The sequence below is a fragment of the Cydia amplana genome, chromosome 6, assembly GCF_948474715.1.
Source record: "Cydia amplana chromosome 6, ilCydAmpl1.1, whole genome shotgun sequence".
Lineage (NCBI taxonomy): Eukaryota > Metazoa > Arthropoda > Insecta > Lepidoptera > Tortricidae > Cydia > Cydia amplana.
In genome coordinates, this window is record NC_086074.1 from 7828987 (window position 1) to 7847156 (window position 18170).

The window sequence follows — 18170 nt, forward strand, 5'->3', positions numbered from 1 at the left end:
TGCTGAGGTGAAAATTTAATTGTTGGTATATCTTAAGAAAACATGAGTGAATAGAGGTAAGTGATGAAGAAGGAATACATTTTTCGGGTTCTCTAATATTATGTTCTCACTGCTGAGGTGAAAAATGTTGTGTACTACACGAGATCAAAGTTATTTACAACTCGTGCGCTTTTGAGTCCCTTACTACGCTCAAGATTCTAAATTAGATTCACATTGTTGTACAAATAACTATTTCTCATTTATTTACGCGTAACTTGAATCTGAAAGACGGGAATCTTATTATAACGTTTTTTAGCACAAAAGCGATGACAAATAATTGAAATAATGCAGATTTGTTTGGGACACGGTTAACTTCAGAATTTCCTGGTAGTAGTTATTTATGTTATGAAGCTTCCGTCATTCTTAGAGCTGTAATCTTTGTTTTACGAGGGCTAACGCCGTTCTGACAAAGTGGGTACTTTTACGTGTTTACCTGATACTTGCTGTGACAATTGAGAGAAGCTTTCATTTGGTTGTGACACATTCGAATAAGGAATCCCTTTAATACAATACAATTTAATGTTTTATATAGTTTTCCACTAGTAATACATTTTCGATGTGCTAAGCCTTATACGACTAACTACGAGTATAATTAAATATTTGTAGATTAGAATATATTCAGATACAGATGACAACAATGCAGATTTTGTAAAAGATGTTTTAATTCTATTAAATTTATTTCTATTTCTGGGCATTATGTCGTCCGCAAATTGTACAAAGTAGAGATTAAATGCTAGTAACTGGTAAAAATAGTGATACCTGATGGTTTTGCATTGAATTCTAAATTACCGATGTCAGTTCGACAACCCTAGTCCTTGCTGGCCCAAAAGATATTCAAAATCGTTGGTCCGTTATTTTCCATTAGGAGTTTACTTATCTACTCCCGACACTCGTGTTTACTTTGTGACAACCTCACTAACTTTCATTTAGAAATAAATGGCTGTAAGCGTTAACGATCTATTTTAAAGACGCTAACGAAGCTTTTTTCTAAATTTTCATCATGCCGATAATTTAAAAATCTAGCTATAGGTATTACATGAGATAACACGTACTTCAACTATTTTCACCCGGACGAATTTTTCAATTTTCATTTTAAAATATACTTTTTCTCAAATACGGGGCCCGGCCTACAGTATTACGTAGGTGTGGTTTTCCCGATAGACAAGAGTTAAAGTAGGCCTCGCAGCGGTAGTACATCATCCCCGTTGTCACAACTGGAACGCGGGAAAATCAGAACCAACCGTCGCCTCGATCTGCAATTTCCGAAACTTCTGAAACGTGCAGAGAAACGGTTAATTAAATTTCTCGAGTAACGAGTGCGATTTATTAGCTAAATGGGGAAACTGCGGTATGTCGCTTGGCAATTTGTTGTTAGTTCATTCCAGTTGATTGGGTTTACAATTTGCTGGCTGTGGGAATGAACTTGAACATATTTAATTGGGAATTAAACTTTGTTAATGTGGTTTAATTACTTAATTCAGGTTTTATTACTAAGTAGTGGAAGGCATAAATAAAATGTTAGTAAAGTTTTTAAATACTTACATAATAAATAAGTGCCACTATTTAACCTTCTAAAAATAAACTATGGGCAAGGAAAAAGTGCATTACAATCCGGATAAAAGTAATACATTTCATAGTATTTAAGTATAGGAGAAGACGAGGAAACATAAATATTATATTTTTTACAATGAGTATTCCATATCTGCACCCTTCCCCTTATCTAAATCAATAAATTACAAAAGAACGTTGAGTGTATCAGGTACGTAGTCAATAGCTAACAATGCTGGGTCATTAATAATGTACATTAGTTGTCTCGGGGGCAATGGGAGCAGCAATTCGTTTTGCCGAAAACCGCGCCGTGGTCCCGCGGGGAAGCGAACTAATGTTGACTGGCCACTCGTGAATCTACGTGCATGTTTGTGTTTCTATTTTGTTTTGTTTGACCATACCTACTTTGAGAGGTGAATTATGTAGGTCATACTGAACAAATTTTACTATAGGGCCAACCTTGAAGACGCGAAAAAAGCTGTTTCATACATTTCGCAGTTGTTCTCTGTGGAACAACCATTCAGACATTTGTTAGACATTACAAAATACACATTGTCCTGGCGTAGTTGGCTACATATTAAGTATGTTTCGCGATTCTATATATAGTTGGTCAAACCAAATTGTCAGTAAATAAGAACAAAAAAACTATAAGTACTTACTCATCCTTTTCTTTTGGGTGCTAGTACTAGTATAAGACAAAGATAGTATTATTCTCTGTGTCTATGTTTGAAATGAGACAGTCCGTTAACAAAATATAGTTACGTCATTATTTTGAAAATATTTCTGATAAAATTAAAAAGCTTATGACTTTAAATTTTTCAGCGATATTCGAGAGATAGCTAGCTGACTACTTCTTCCTCGCGTTGTCCCGGCATTTTGGCCACGGCTCAAGGGAGCCTGGGGTCCGCTTGGCAACTAATCCCAGGAATTGGCGTAGGCACTCGTTTTTACGAAAGCGACTGCCATCTGACCTTCCAACCCAGAGGGTAAACTAGGCCTTATTGGAATTAGTCCGGTTTCCTCACGATGTTTTCCTTCACCGAAAAGCGACTGGTAAATATCAAATGATATTTCGTACATAAGTTCCGAAAAACTCATTGGTACGAGCCGGGGTTTGAACCCGCGACCTCCGGATTGCAAGTCGCACGCTCTTACCGCTAGGCCACCAGCGAGATAGCTAGCTGACTACGTAGGTAAGTAGGTACATATTTCAAATTGGAAGGTTGAATCTATTTTAATACCCACTAATTTAGCACATCAGCAAGGTTGAAACCTTTAATAAAGTAATTAAATACACGCATGACGTGTTATGATAGTAAAAAGCGCAATAAGTGACGGATGACTGGTTTCATAAGTAGATCGATGATAAAAGCTTTCGTTTTCGAATTGCAATGGAACTTTTACTCCCACGTGCAGAAAGTAAAGTAAATTTAGCAAATTAAAAACGTAATTATACTCATAGGTCAAGAAAATACTTGGGAGCATGAGCGTGTGACAAGGACTAGTTTTAATAGTTGATAAAGTAATATTACTTATAGTCAACTCGAAAACAATTAACATGTATAAGCCATTTTTTTGAAATTAATTGATACTTGTAGCTAAACCTGTAGTTCAATGCATATTATGTTAGCCATGATAGGTACCTAACACATTACTAACTACGAAAAATTATCTGGATGATACTTACAGTTTCGTATGATACCTAAAAATTCTTAAAAAAGGAATACATTCTTTTAAAATATCCACTTAAAGTTCTTCCTCAAATAGAGACTTACTGCCGTATTCGAACTTCAAGATATTCACAAGAGACGACACGTAATACTAGATCCATTCTAGATACGTTATAGTTTAGATTTCAACTAGTTCTCTTTTGCAGTGCAATTCGGGCAACCAATGTCATTTTTACGTTAGATAGAGTTAGATATCCAATAGATGTGAATTAGATCTCTAAGCCATATTTTGTGGAAATCGTTCAAGAGTATCTCCAAATGTCAAATTTGACAGGTTAGATCTTAAACATATCGTTATCGTATCTTGGTGATGACTAAAAGATATCTTATAGATGTCTATTTCAAAATCCGAATCGGGCCCATAACATAATCATTTAAGTACCTAAATAACCTACCACAAGAGTCAGTAAGGTACTTTCACTAAAGGAGTAAAAGTGGTAAAATGTCACAAATTGACTTTTACAACGGTAATTCCTGCTGGTTTATAGCAAGGGGTGTCCTTACTCCAATAGCGGCTTAAAATAACGGTAGGGTAGGTATAGAGCGAACGGCGTCGCTCGGCAAAAATATCTAAAAGGTTTAGTTCTATTTATGAAGTGAAAGTGAAGATATTTTTCTATCGAGAAAAACATTACCATAGTGCCTTTAATAGCTATTTCTAGTAACAGATTTGCTGTTTGTATAAATCATGACCTACTTAGACCAATAAATAGATAAGTTCCGTAAACTCTACCTACCTGGGGTTCAAGCCAAGATGCCAATCGTTAAGCGCCGTAGCGAACGAAACTCTAATGTCTCTCTTATATGCTGCCCTCCTAACGATATAGTGCACTGCCTTATGGGAATATAGTTCAGATCCGGAAACCGCTTCTAACTTTTAGTATGTTGTTGGGCATGGTATTGGGTCTCCAAAACTGCCGGGAGACAGCGGCGCCGGCCATCTACTTCAGCGGAATGACGTCATAAAAATGACTCCCGCCTCGTTGCGAATATTGCATATTGCACCCAAACTATGCATTGCACATACACGTGTGGGGTATTAAATGAAAGCCAATTAAATATACTACATTTAATTTGTACAGTGTGTACCGAAATAAACGACAGTTTAAGAGAAATTTACAAAGAAATAAAAATGATGTAAAAAAATATTCGATTATTTGCGTTTTACAACCAAACCAAAAGGCGGACGTTAAAGCAATGTACTACAACATTAAAGATTTTGTGTAACGGCGCAAACGATTGGTATCTTGGCTAGGCCCTCTGGTCTAGACAGCGACTAACAATGCAGACCGGCAGATGGACGCAAAAGAGAACCCTGTAATTGGGTGTCGCTTGCACGCCACGCGCATGCAAAATTTGAATAAACCTGACGTCTATCTTCCTATTTCAATGGATACAACTGTCATACCATGTCAGTAACATATGCTTCCTTATTAACCTCGTGCGCAAGGACGATTGCCGTTTGGAATACGTATGAGCCAAAACAAGGTTTACTCTAATTAATGCTGTTAGTTTGAATCGTCTCTCCTGATGTTTTCCTTTCATTTGATTTACATTTGAAACGACTGTGACTTGCTACACCTAATTGGAACATTTCAGCCAAATCAGAATGAAATGTTCAGATCAATTTTAAACATTTGTATCAGAACTAATGATTTTCGTACCGATTTAAGTGCTGAACTTTGAAGCTTTATCAAATGAAAACGTCATAAAATAAGTACGAAAGCAGCGTTTTTTCCAAAAAATCATCACAATGATGGTTTTGAATAATGCATACTTAATTGACAAATAACTTCAGTATTTTGTAATCGCAAAACGAAAGTATCAATTTTTAATTTAGTATACATCATTCACACTTGTCAAAAATACCCTAATAAATTACAGTGATCGCCTCAACGCCTACGATTCTTCGTTGAGTGATCAATTAAATCAAAGATAAGCCCCGCTATATTGTTTCATTCACCGCAATCGATCGACTCTTATCAAATTGTTTCCGAAGTCGTTAAGTCTAATTAAATTCAACTGTTATTACGTTCTTTACTCAACTAAATTGAATAAGTGACAATCTTTTTTTATTGATTAATCATACGAGTCATAACAATCCAAAAAATGTACTCAATGAAGATTGAAGGTAAGTTATTTAATAAAACGTTAGGAAATTAAAATACAATAAAAAGTTAAGTCAACTTTTCTAAACATCTTATTGATGCAACCAACACTAGATTTAACATTTCGATATCTTATATCAGTTATCAATTAACTATTTGGTTCAGGAATTAAAGTCCTTTTATACAATAACACTAACAGCGATATGACAAAGTAAATAAAATCCAGTAAAAACACGGTGTATATTAGAGTTATTTTGATTTCACGCCGCGTGACCGACGGTGGCGATTCGTGTGTAGCTATTTGGGTCCGTCGGACCCTTCCGTGTGTCCTGTCAAGCGGATAGGAAGCGTAATGGTAGGGTGCAGGACATTGGCCTTCCGCGCTTCCGACCAGACAAACATTCGCTACACTAACAACGTTATTTTAAGTGATTACCTAGCCCCCTTTAATAATAAACGGAGAAAAAAAGTTTTGATGACCAATAATTGATGTCGTAAAATCTGGAAACAACTACCATAAATACAACTCAAATATTCACTCAGAGCTCGGAACGAAACTGTTATAAGAAGTAATAAACAACAGTTTAATCGCTTGCAGGTCCCGAGTTTCGTCCGGAGCTAATCCAGAAAGTTGTCGGCTTATTGGAAAACTTGGATCGGATCCGAAGATTGTGTTCCGTGTTGTGACTCTCGCGATCGCGTGTGTTCCTCCGGTGTTCCGGGGGCTGTAAACGGTTTTCAAAAGTTGCCAAAGTGTCTCCTATAAAGTTGTCGGCGATGGACAGCAACTCGGTGTCGCCGATGCCGGAGCTAGCGCCGATCGCCGAGTTCGACAAGTCTCCGCCTTCGCCGCCGAATGAAGAGGTGCCGATGGACGATCTGCCGCCGCCCCCTGCTACGATCTCGGGCCAGACGGACGGAAAGAAAGTTAAAATGTGAGTACCTACCTCATATAATGTTTTAAATTGTGCTCTAGGTCCGAATGCTGTGCAAAGATATCTAAATCAAATAACTTTGGGCCCGATTCGGATTTTGAAATAGACATCTATAAGATATCTTTTAGATATCACCAAGATACAATAACGATATGTTTAAGATCTAACCTGTCAAATTTGACATTTGCGCGATTCTGGAGATACTCTTGAACGATTTCCACAAGGTATGGCTTAGAGATCCAATTCACATCTATTAAATATCTAATTCTATCTAACGTAAAAGTGACATTGGTTGCCCGAATTGCGCTGCAAAAGAGAACTAGTTGTAATCTAAACTATAACGTATCTAGAATGGATCTAGTACGTGTCGTCTCTTGTGAATATCTTGAAGTTCGAATACGGCAGTTTAACTTTATCAGTCGTAGTATTAAACTTATGTTTATGGGATCTTTATGATGAGGTTATCTACGATTTCGATATCATATTTAATCAAATTAAGTTAAAATATTAAATGTCCACTTCCTCTTTATTTATCTTGTTGCTAAAATTCGCCGGAAGATAAAAAATATTGCTTCAACAGCATTCAATTTAGCTCGCGTTAAATAAAAAATACTACGTATAAGTAGGTGTCGTTACAGGTTTTTTTACGTCAACGAAAAATGTAATGAACTATGGGCACGACGAGCGTTAAACTTCGCCAAAGCACCTAGTTAACGTGGCAAGGTACCTACCGACTTTACGTGCCCATAACATTGATGTTAACTATAAGGTCTTCACCATTAACAACAACAACTACATACTCTACAACATGCAGTACATAGTTCAAGCGCTAATTAACTTAAATTAGCAATGTTTACAAATTATTAACCTTTTCCACGCCGTGTCAAACACAAAAGCTGTCACTTAGACGCCACATCATTGAAGTGTCAAAACTGAAGTTGAACTTGCACGTAGGTCGATGTTGCTCTGTGGTCTGTGACCGATTAATCGGTCTTTGGCGTTGAACCTACGGTGCGGATATATTGGTCATTGGCGTCCAAAAGGTTAACTAGCTCGAGTAGCTTGTGTTATACTACTACTACTACATATACGTATATCTGCACAAAACTAACAAACACAAAAAATAACATACTTCTACGTATTGAGTGATCAATATCAGCTACGCAGAAAGTTTTACGAAACTTATTGCCGTATGATTTGTGATTGATTATTATTCCGTAGATTATGTTTTATTAATTAGTCTTCCCGGAATATTCAGAGTAGAAACAAAGATAGACATATAATAAAACTTTACTACGGTATATTTTATATATTACATAGTAATATCTTTGCATATACTTACGTTTGTATACAAAGTTCGTGAACTCCTCTATGAACGAACTCTTGCATATTTGATGAGGTTTTCATCGCGCGTTGTAGAGTTCCCTATTCTAGGAATCGTGAAATTACTAAGTGATTTAGATTTAGACACAGTAATCAAGAAAACTAATGTTTACTATGAACTAATATTGTCTTCGGTTTAAATATATCGCGTGAACTTACTCGTAAATAAATAAATAAAATTCTTTACCCGTCGTCAAATATCAGTGGGGTATTAAGAGAAAATGATTGTAGGAAATCTTAACACAGTTATTTCCTCCTGGGATCATAACTGAGACTTTATTTCCTTTTCCTCAAACCAATATTTTACACCTATATTCTATTCCTAACGTTGATACGTTCTTTAAAATTCTAGAGGTACGTACATTTTTAGGCATTTGAATTTCAAAGATGTATTACTAGATTAAACCGGGTGTTTTAAATATCGGCTTTATTTTGGTTGGTGTTTGGTTAGTAAACTATAAATACCGTCTGTCAATCACAAACAAGATATAATATAGGACGAAGGAAAATCTCAGCCATTTCAATTTGTGCATACCTTTCTGATCTATCTGACAGATTTTTCTCAGCTTCGCCAGTTTCTTCCAGCACCCAATACACATGTGACAGTGATAAGGGTCCGAAACATCTAATTCATAATGTACCTACATTCCAAAATAAATAATACATACATATGTAATATACATAATACATTTAGTAGCCCGTCAAACTGGACAAACAGATAGCGAGAGTTTTTGTACACGGTTTCCTTGATAAGTTCGAAAACTTATGTCCGACCCGAAAGGTTTGGAATTTGTAATATAACTTACAATTACGATTCCCGATCTGCAGGTATAAATGCCGTTCTAATGTTCGAGAGCCCGTACCATGAGTCACTGACAGTGTCAAAACTGACATATACGCTATCGAGAACGTAATTTACTTTCTATACATCTCGTTTGCACTTATATGCGAGTACGAGCGAGATGTATAGAAAGTAAATTACGTTCTCGACGGCGTTTATGTCAGTGCCAAACTGATGGTAGATCTCCTGAAACCTTCTTGATAATAGTCTGAAAACTTATGTCCGACCCGAAAGTTAGGAATTTGTAATATACCTAACTTACATTACGATTCCCGATCTGCAGACCAGTATAAATGCCGTTCTAATGTTCCAGAAGTCATTCACCGCAACAAACAATTTCCATACAATTTCAAATATAAATTGAAATTTGTTTAAAAAGTTAAAATTCCAACAAAACAAAATGATGTATGATATCGAAGGAACCTGTTAACAAAGAGTAAAGTATGTAAATTAGCTGTTACAAGTGAATAATTTCTAAATTATTTTACTTTCAAGAAAATAAAAAGTTTAGTTTTTAAATCTATTTAAAAACTAAACTTTTTATTTTCTTGAAAGTGAATCTATGAAGTTTGTCAATCTGTGTCACATATGACGTTCTTGATAAAATAAGCAAATATTTTTGTACATTCACACACTGTAAGTACCTACATTGTTATATGTGGTCCATATAGTCCATCGCCGATGATTACTGGAACAGAGAAGTCTGCTAAATAAGTTAAGTCGGTAACAATTTTTAGGGTTCCGTAAATGGTTCCGTACTCCGTACCCAAAGAGTAAAAACGGGACCCTATTACTAAGACTCCGCTGTCCGTCTGTCCGTCCGTCTGTCTGTCACCAGGCTGTAACTCATGAACCGTGATAGCTAGACAGTAAAAATTTTCACAGATGATGTATTTATGTTGCCACTATAACAACAAATAGGTACTAAAAAATACGGAACCCTCGGTGGGCGAGTCCGACTCGCACTTGTCCGGTTTTTTAACAGCCGTTTTAATTTAGTCTACAATCTACAAATTTATAAATACTACCTACCCATGGTCACGACAGCTTGTATCAGTAGTAATCAATTAACTAACGAGTTTAATAATAAGTAATAACTTTTTGTTGTTTTTTTTAAATAACGTTTTCCAAACATTATGGTGCTACAGTTGTGCTTCCATCTGTACTTTTCATTGCAAACTAACGAATGGTCATGACAGTGTTATACACAAAGCACTATTCATAGCGAGGCAACGAGTGAAATACTGCAGTTAGTGGTCGCTAGGTGGCGTAACATGTACTATACTAAGCAAGACTGCGCTGACTCACAAAATACGTTTAAATCAAACAAATACCAACGTTATCAAAAGAATGGCAAATTAACAATACTAGCGTAAAGAAGTTTACCATTCAAAACTATTGGAAACAAGTTATTTGTACAATGCATGTTATCTCTTTCTGTCAATTGAAGACGATAACGTGTGGTCTCAGTCTCACATAAACGACTGGTTATGGTATCGAAGTAGGGCGCCTGCGTCGTTCGGATCGAGTCGAGATCTCGGAGAGAGGCGACACGGACCCCGCGAACATGCTCATGTGACAGCTTGCCGCCGAAACTTTTTAAATTCGAATTTAAAAATCGAACGACAGTGAATTGGTGATCAGTGATTTTTCGACCAGTGTTAATTTTTGTGAGTGCTTCGGAAAAATGGCGAGAGGAAAGAGTCAACCGTATGTTATATTTTTCATTTTTATTTTTAATATTATATTTTTTTCTTTTGGTATTACGTACCGGTTTGCACCTAGACTCTTGGGTGAGTTAAGTAGTAAGTAAATAAAGTAAAGTTTCTTGTTTTGTAGGACTTAGCCGGCATTAACGTAGTGAATGTTATAATTAAGATAAGTGCGTCCGTTGAGAACTTTAACTACTAGTGTTGAGTCGCTCACTCGTGAGGCACCTCAATTGTACCACTCATTTTGTTAATTTGTCGCAGTACTTCGTACCGCAAAAATGTCTTACTTCACTCCTCTATTCATTTTACTCATTTACTCGCGCGCATCACTTTAATCTGAGGTGGTAAGTTAGTCACTTCTATATAATAACTAGCGACCCGCCCCGGCTTCGCACGGGTTAACAAATTATACATAAACCTTCCATAAAAAAATTGTCGCTGTTGGAATTAATGGAATAGTCGATGCTGAAAATATGCTAGTACCTCACCTCATTTGAAGTAAGACATTGTAACACCTCATTTTAGAAAATGAGGTACTCATACAAACTCATTTTAAATTGATGTCCTACCCATCACTATTAACTACCCTTCTGCCCCTTTATGTAACCACGTTTTGTTATTTAATTGGTCTAAATAGGATGTTAAGGAAATATATTTAACGATTACTTATATATTATTTCATGTTAAAAATTAATTATATGTTACGATTAAATTAACTTTACGTAGCTATAAAAATTATGCAAACTTATGAAATAGGAAATGGTAAATTAAACCAGTTAGTTCAAAGTTTCAAACACTGTCGTTGTTCACAAAAAAAAAACTTATTTACATAAATAAATTAACCGATTTGCAAGACCGAAGTGATCCCATAAGTGTTCCGTGGACATAGTTTTGTACGGAACACTAAATTTTTTTAATAATTATAAATTGCTGTGTTAATAATATGTTGACATCAATAAAGCAAACTTCTGCCAAATTTTAGAATAATTAATTCCGTCCCTATTTCGGTGCATACACAGTACAATGTAATCAAGTCCTTGGTAATTGTCCATAAAACACATAAAATTATGGACAGACGGTCCGTAAAACGGAAAGTACATGATTACGCACCTTACTTTATGTAAACGAGGCGGCGTTAAACGTGCTTTATCTGCGATAATTACATGTTTTACAAACATGCATGTGGTGTGGACAGGTACAAGCCGTGACATTGTATAAAAATGACGTGTAGTCTATAATGGATGGGTCAGGATGGTAACATTAGTAGGTACCTTTCCGAGTTAGGTATATAGTTGGTGAAAAATTATTTTCCTCTGTCAAATTCGAGGTTAAATTTTGTTACTTAAATTTCATGGACATTTTATGATTAGGTATACCTCTATACTTAATATCGTTACCTATAATTACATTAATTACCTACAGATTGACTAAGTCTAGTTGCATATAACATTACCTCAAGCATAAGCAGTATGCCTAATTGAGTTTTCCGTACCTACTTATTTTATTTGAAATTTTAACGCATAGGTATGTACGCGTAGGTATGGTACTACGTAGGTGCGTACTAATGTATTACTCTAATTATAAGTAGTTACTTGAAACAATTAGATACAACCCGTTTAAATGTAACTACCGCACTTATTATTCTTACGCAAGTCCCCAAACCCACGTACTCCCACAACTGTTGTCTTAAGTACTTAGTTGTTCATGTACCCATCAGCCTCAACAATGCATCTTAAATTAATAAAGAGAAAAACCTGTCAAGTGCGAGTCGGACTTGCGTTCCAAGGGTTCCGTACTTTACCCAATTTTTAATAATGTCTTTTTTTATGTGGAACGTGAATGAAATGTCTTTAAAAAATCCGTAGGGGTCGGATCAAAAACGAAGTAATTAAGTCGGACTCACGCTTGACTGCAAATTTCTAATACTTAGGTTTTCCTGTACATCTATAGGTAAAGAACTAATTTGAATTTTGTGTATTTTTTTCAAAATTTTAGTCGGTCGGTTGGTTGGTCGGTAGTTTGGTCGGACAGACAGACGCACGAGTGATCCTGTAAGAGTTCCGTTTTTACCTTTTGTGGTACGGAACCCTAATAAAGATATGTTTTATTTTATGCTACAAAACTTCCCTAGCGTTAGTGTGAAGCAGTTCGAACCCGCATTCGGCCTTCGTATTATATTAATCCAATAATTCTCGTGTGGGTCGCCCGCGCCGGTCTCAGGAAATGGGATGAATTGAGCCTCTTTATTATATCTATGCGCAGGCGCATACTGTCTGTACTCCCATAGTTGGACGAGTGTAGACGAGCGTTTGCTTCAGGAACCAGCGTGAAAGATATATCCCGAGATCAGTACGAACTATGTACAATCGCAGACTCTCCTAATAGTATTTTATGCAACCGTTGTTAGAGGTCAAAAAAGGCGAGTGGCGTGAGTAACAGTTTGAGGCGAAGCCGAAAATTGTTAATATTTAAAGACGCCACGAGTATTTTTTGACTCAGTTAAACAACGTGGCATACAATACTCTACGACCAAGCACTCTGAAATAAAATTGTAAAAATAAATATTTTTCATTCAAGAAGTAGCAAAGAATCCTCGGGTACGGGCGGGAAAAGAATGAATGAAATAAAAAAAACATGTCTATGGTTCACTCATCTGTCAGAGATGACAATTAAAATTAGGTTGACAACAATGTATTGTAAATTACATAAATACATATGTATTGACAACTATAAGATAGGGGTTTATAGGTGTGTGCACGACCCTTTAAATGACAAATAAAAGTACGGTAGTAGAAAAAAGTCCTAAAGCGCTTGTTCAGCATTGGTCATATTATAGTTAACGAGTCATGAGCTGGAATGCAACAATACCACAGAATAACTAAGTTATTTAGGTACCTATGAAGTGAACTTAACTTACGTAAATACAGTACGTAGCTGTTCTGTTCAAGTCGATGTAAAGTTAGATTAGACGGCCTCCATTTCACTTATTTTCTTTATGTTCGGTTAATTGAAATTCCCCTCAGAGTTAAGTATAGGTATAAACTCTTAAAGTAACACATAACATAAATTACGTTTTACTTTCGGGTTCCTTGCGGACGAGACGTCGTTACCCGAGGGCCTATCACGAAAATCGATATTTCGTGTTCAGCTCTCTGACTCCGGAGTAGTGATCACCTAGATATGTGTGCTATATGATTTGCATTAACAATCCAGCCAGTACGTGTCACTTATGTCCTAATCAGTTGTCCTAATGTTGCGGATGCAGATTTTTTTACATCCGCGGATGCGGATATTTGAAGGCTCTCATCCGCGGATGCGGATGCGGATGTCAAGATTAGGTACTTAGAAAACGTCAAATACCTATTTAATTTTTAGTATATTTAAAAAAAAAAGCGCAACGTTTAGTATTTGAGCGTTTTGTATTTTTCTAGATCTAGACGATTTCGTTATAGGTAATGTCGAAATTACTTAGGTAATAAGTACGCCGCCGCTAAGACGTTCCAGCCGGCTTAGCCAAGGTGACAATCGCTATCGCTTCGATAACGAAACGCTTTGGGTCTCTCTATCACTCTTCTGTATTAGTGTGACAGTGACAGTTGCGTTTCGATCGCTACGGAGCGTTAGCGATTGGCACGTTGGCTACGCGGCCTGTACCGACTTGTTCGACATCCGCATCCGCATAAGCTCCGCATCGTTTTTATGCGGATGCGGATGCAGATGCGGATGTTAAAAATATTGCGAAGTTCCGCGGTTGCGGATGCGGATGCGGATGTTCGCAACATCTCTGGTCCTAATGCTGGACAAACCACCTTTTATAAATGCATGTGTAGAGGTATTTTACTTGTTTTATAAAGGATCCCTATTGTTTACAGAAAAAAAACAGGATTGAATGGCATAGTTAAAGTGTGGTGTAATTTTGTTTGGCTGGAAATATACCTAATGATCAGATCAGGCAGATTATCATTGTCACTCTGATTCATGTTATTCTATATAAGTCAACACGGGGGTCGGAATACTCATAGGTACGAGGGACGTTCAAAATATTCTCGGTATCGATATCTTACGACCTCTTCTAAAATTTCTTTCGTTACTGGCCGCTAAGGTTTATTCATTGACATTAAAAAAAAGTATAATTCGAACCGAGATAGTCTTTTGTTTTTCTGCAATTGCTGAACAAACATGAACATCCTGTGCGAATTGACAATGTTAACTAAATTAGAACATCGATGCGTGATAAAATTCTTGACAAAACAGGGTAAAAATCAAAAAACCATAAAAGAGGAAATGGATTGTGTTTACCGTGAGTCTGCTCCTTCTTTATCTACCATTCAAAAGTGGTCAAGTGAGTTTAAACGCGGAAGGGAGAGTATTGAAGATGACCCTAGACCTGGCCGGCCTGTAGTAGCTACTTCACAAGAAAATATTGATAAAGTGGAAAAACTTATATTGGAAGATGGTCGAGTGAAGGTAAAATCTATAGCACAAGTAACCAATCTCTCTATTGGTACCGTACATGATATTATACATGACCATCTTAATATGTCAAAAGTAAGTGCAAGATGGGTTCCGCGAATGCTGACTCGGCTTCAAAAAGACATGCGTGTAGCTTGTTGTTCCGATTTTATTGACCTGTGCGGTGAAAATCCTGATGAGGTGCTGCAAAGAATAGTTACTGGAGATGAAACCTGGGTTCATCATTATGACCCAGAGAGTAAACAAGAGTCCATGCAGTGGCACATTAAGGGTTCAGCTCATCCCAAGAAGTTCAAGGTCATCCCTTCAGCTGGCAAGGTCATGGCCACGATATTTTGGGATTGTGAAGGAGTATTACTAATCGATTATAAAGAAAAAGGTGTAAATATCACAGGACAGTACTACGCTAACATTCTACGTCAATTAAAGGATGTAATTAAAGAAAAGAGGCGAGGAAAGTTAACCAAAGGTATTCTGCTTCTGCATGACAACGCCCCCGTCCATACTGCTCATATTGCCAAGGCAGCTATTGTTGAATGTGGGTTTAAAACTGTTACTCACCCACCGTATAGTCCGGACTTAGCCCCCAGCGACTTCTTTTTGCTCCCCAATCTTAAAAAGGATCTGCGTGGAAATAAATTTTCTGACGATGAAGCATTGAAGGCGGCAGTGGAGGAGCATTTTTACACGAAAGATAAAAAATATTTTTACGAGGGATTAAAAAAAATAATTGATCGATCTTTTAAGTGTATGAACATAGGGGGGGAGTATATTGAAAAATAAAAATATCAAACTTTTCGTACTTGTTTGTTTTCATTCTCATACCGAGAATATTTTGAACACCCCTAGTACATATTCATATTGCACAAATATTCTTTGTTTACAATGTACTTACGTATATGTATCAATGACGGCGCGTCATAACTGAAACTGCTAATATTCATTTTTTAAATCACCTCAGCGGGCTTCAAAAAAAAACATAACAACATAAGAAAACAACATAACAGTTGAAAATTAACAGATCGACGACGGTACATAAATTTTCTCCAGAAAGGAAAGTAGAAATCTTTTTTTTGTGGTTTTCTTTCAAAGATCGCGCAGAGGTCACAAAGGACAAGCCGACGACCTCCGACTCGCGGTATTAAATTATCTTTTAACTTTTGCCCGAAGCTTTTGGTACGTGAGTTATACCACAGGGGCGGATATTAGTTTCACAGGCGGATAGACTTTCATTTAATTTCAACTAATATTAAAGTTCTGAATTAATTATTACTTTCATCTTCTTAAATAATTCCTGCTAAAGCGCTAGCTAATGTTATAATTGAAAAAGTTGCTCTATCAGTCTGTTGCCATTTCACGCTTAAACCGCTGAACCGATTTAGATGGAACGTGGTATAAAAATCGGATAGTTTTTAATTTTATTATTTAATTTAATTACGAAGTTACTTGTTTGTCGCGGGCAGAAGCCAGTTACAAATGTATTAGCTGCATTATTTTATTATTTGTTCCTAATAGCATACAAGGGTACCTATGTATTAATGGCGCGCCATAACTGAAATTGCTAATATCCATTTTTTTAAACCACCTTGTTGCGGCTTCAAAAAAAAAAACATAAAAACACAAGAAAACAACATAACAATTGAAAATTAACATATCGACGGTACATAAGTTTTCTCCAGAAAGGAAAGTAGAAATCATTTTTTTGTGGTAATACCTCCCGTCTTTCTCCGCCTGCCTGTACTTTATAGTTACAAATGTGAGAGTTGCATAGAAATCCAATAAGCTTATCGACGGCACATCAGTACCTGTAGTTCATTGGGTCAGATACTTTGGTTTTACTTTCGTAGCAGGCAGTACGAGTACCTATCATGAACACATAGCTTTGGTTTACGATTATAATCAGGACTTCCATTATGCAGCCAGAATTATGCGAATTTTAATGTTACTTATTTTCTTTATCAATTTGTAAATCTTTTTGGGTAGGTTAACCTACATGGTATTGGTCCTATATTATCTTGTTGTTAGTTGATATTTTCAGCCCAATCAGAGTACTATCGTTCAAAACACCTATAACTAGGTACTTTCTTACCTAACGGTCTGGTTGCCCTAGAGCAGTTAGCAGATCAGTACTATTTCGAGTAACATAACCAGAGAGCCGTATGCGCCATAGAAATTGAAACATAGAATGACGTTTTAATATCGAAGTATAAGCACGTACTAAAACCGACACAGAGTAGAAAGGTCTTAAGCGTCGTAGATGTAGCAAGATAAAGTATCGTTTTAGAGTAGGAGTGTAAAACAGAAGTACCGGAGATAGCGTCACGTCCCCCCTTGCGGCTTCCTCTATAAATCAGCGTAAGTGTGCCCAGCCCGCGGATGCCGGCCCAGCTTCTTTGCGAAGTCGGTGCTGCAATCAAAACGCTTACAGCGAATGTTCAGTTCAATTCTGTGTTGAATAGGTACAGGTTCTGATAATGATATTACATAATTAGGTCGTAGGTTATTAGGTCGTTTTGAAAAATAAGTAATTAATAAAAATTAATAAATGATACAGGACGTCATATAAAAAACGCTTTATTATTTTCATTTTGAAAAGAAGAAAGGTCTGAAATTAAAGGGTTATAAAATATAAATATTATTTGACAATATGAAATTCCAATACTTAAATATCTTCATTAAAACCTTTTTTTTAATAATGAATAAATCGACTAATCATTAAACCAATTCATAAAACTTAGCAACTTCTGTTAATATTTGTATCTTTTTGTTTGTTTTGGTTTGTTTTTGACAAACGTTTTTGAATGACGCCATAAATAATTTATAATTGGTATCCAATTGGTAAACAGAGAGTTTAAATAAATATAAAGCTAATCCGCTAGGCGTATAACTTGATCTGTCAGCGCCACGCCAGGGTGCCAACACGTTTCTCGGAGCGGCCATGCCCCGTTGTGGAAAGTCGCGCAAAAACTAAAGTCGCTCGTGTCCGTCTCGTCTGTAGCCCTCCTTACCTTTAAAGGCTTGTGAAATGTAATATAAATAAATGTATGTGTTGAGTGCACTTGACTGACTGAGTCACACATTCGAAATACGTATTTAAATAAGTATTTGCAATATATTGAAGAAAAAAACAAGACCGAAGTGATCCCATAAGTGTTCCGTGAACATAAAAATGCTCGTATTGCGCTGTTTCGAAGCGAATCAAAAAGTGCCAATTGCCTGTGTGACATCTTCCAACACATTCTATGATTCGTGAGCACAACTGTCTGGTCTGCAGTGACTAAGAAATAGACACATAGACATAAGAACACTCACACTCCTGCCAACGTCACTTGGGTAAAAATAAAGAGCTTTTAATTGAAAACAAACTTAATCTAACAAGTAAATAATTTAATCTAAAAAAA

At 36.5% G+C, this 18170-nt stretch overlaps 1 protein-coding gene across 3 annotated transcripts in view; it reads left to right on the forward strand.

Moving 5' to 3' along the window:
- LOC134648765 (plasma membrane ascorbate-dependent reductase CYBRD1) overlaps positions 1–18170 on the forward strand; it is a 91022-nt gene that overhangs the window by 14951 nt on the left and 57901 nt on the right. For 2 of the 3 annotated variants that reach the window (XM_063503312.1, XM_063503313.1), the window contains exon 2: positions 6024–6360. In XM_063503312.1, the coding sequence (XP_063359382.1) occupies positions 6203–6360 (158 nt within the window). In that variant the 5' untranslated portion in view covers positions 6024–6202. Of the gene's footprint in view, positions 1–6023; positions 6361–10040; positions 10295–18170 lie in introns of those variants that run through there. The other variant, XM_063503315.1, reaches the window with a different exon arrangement.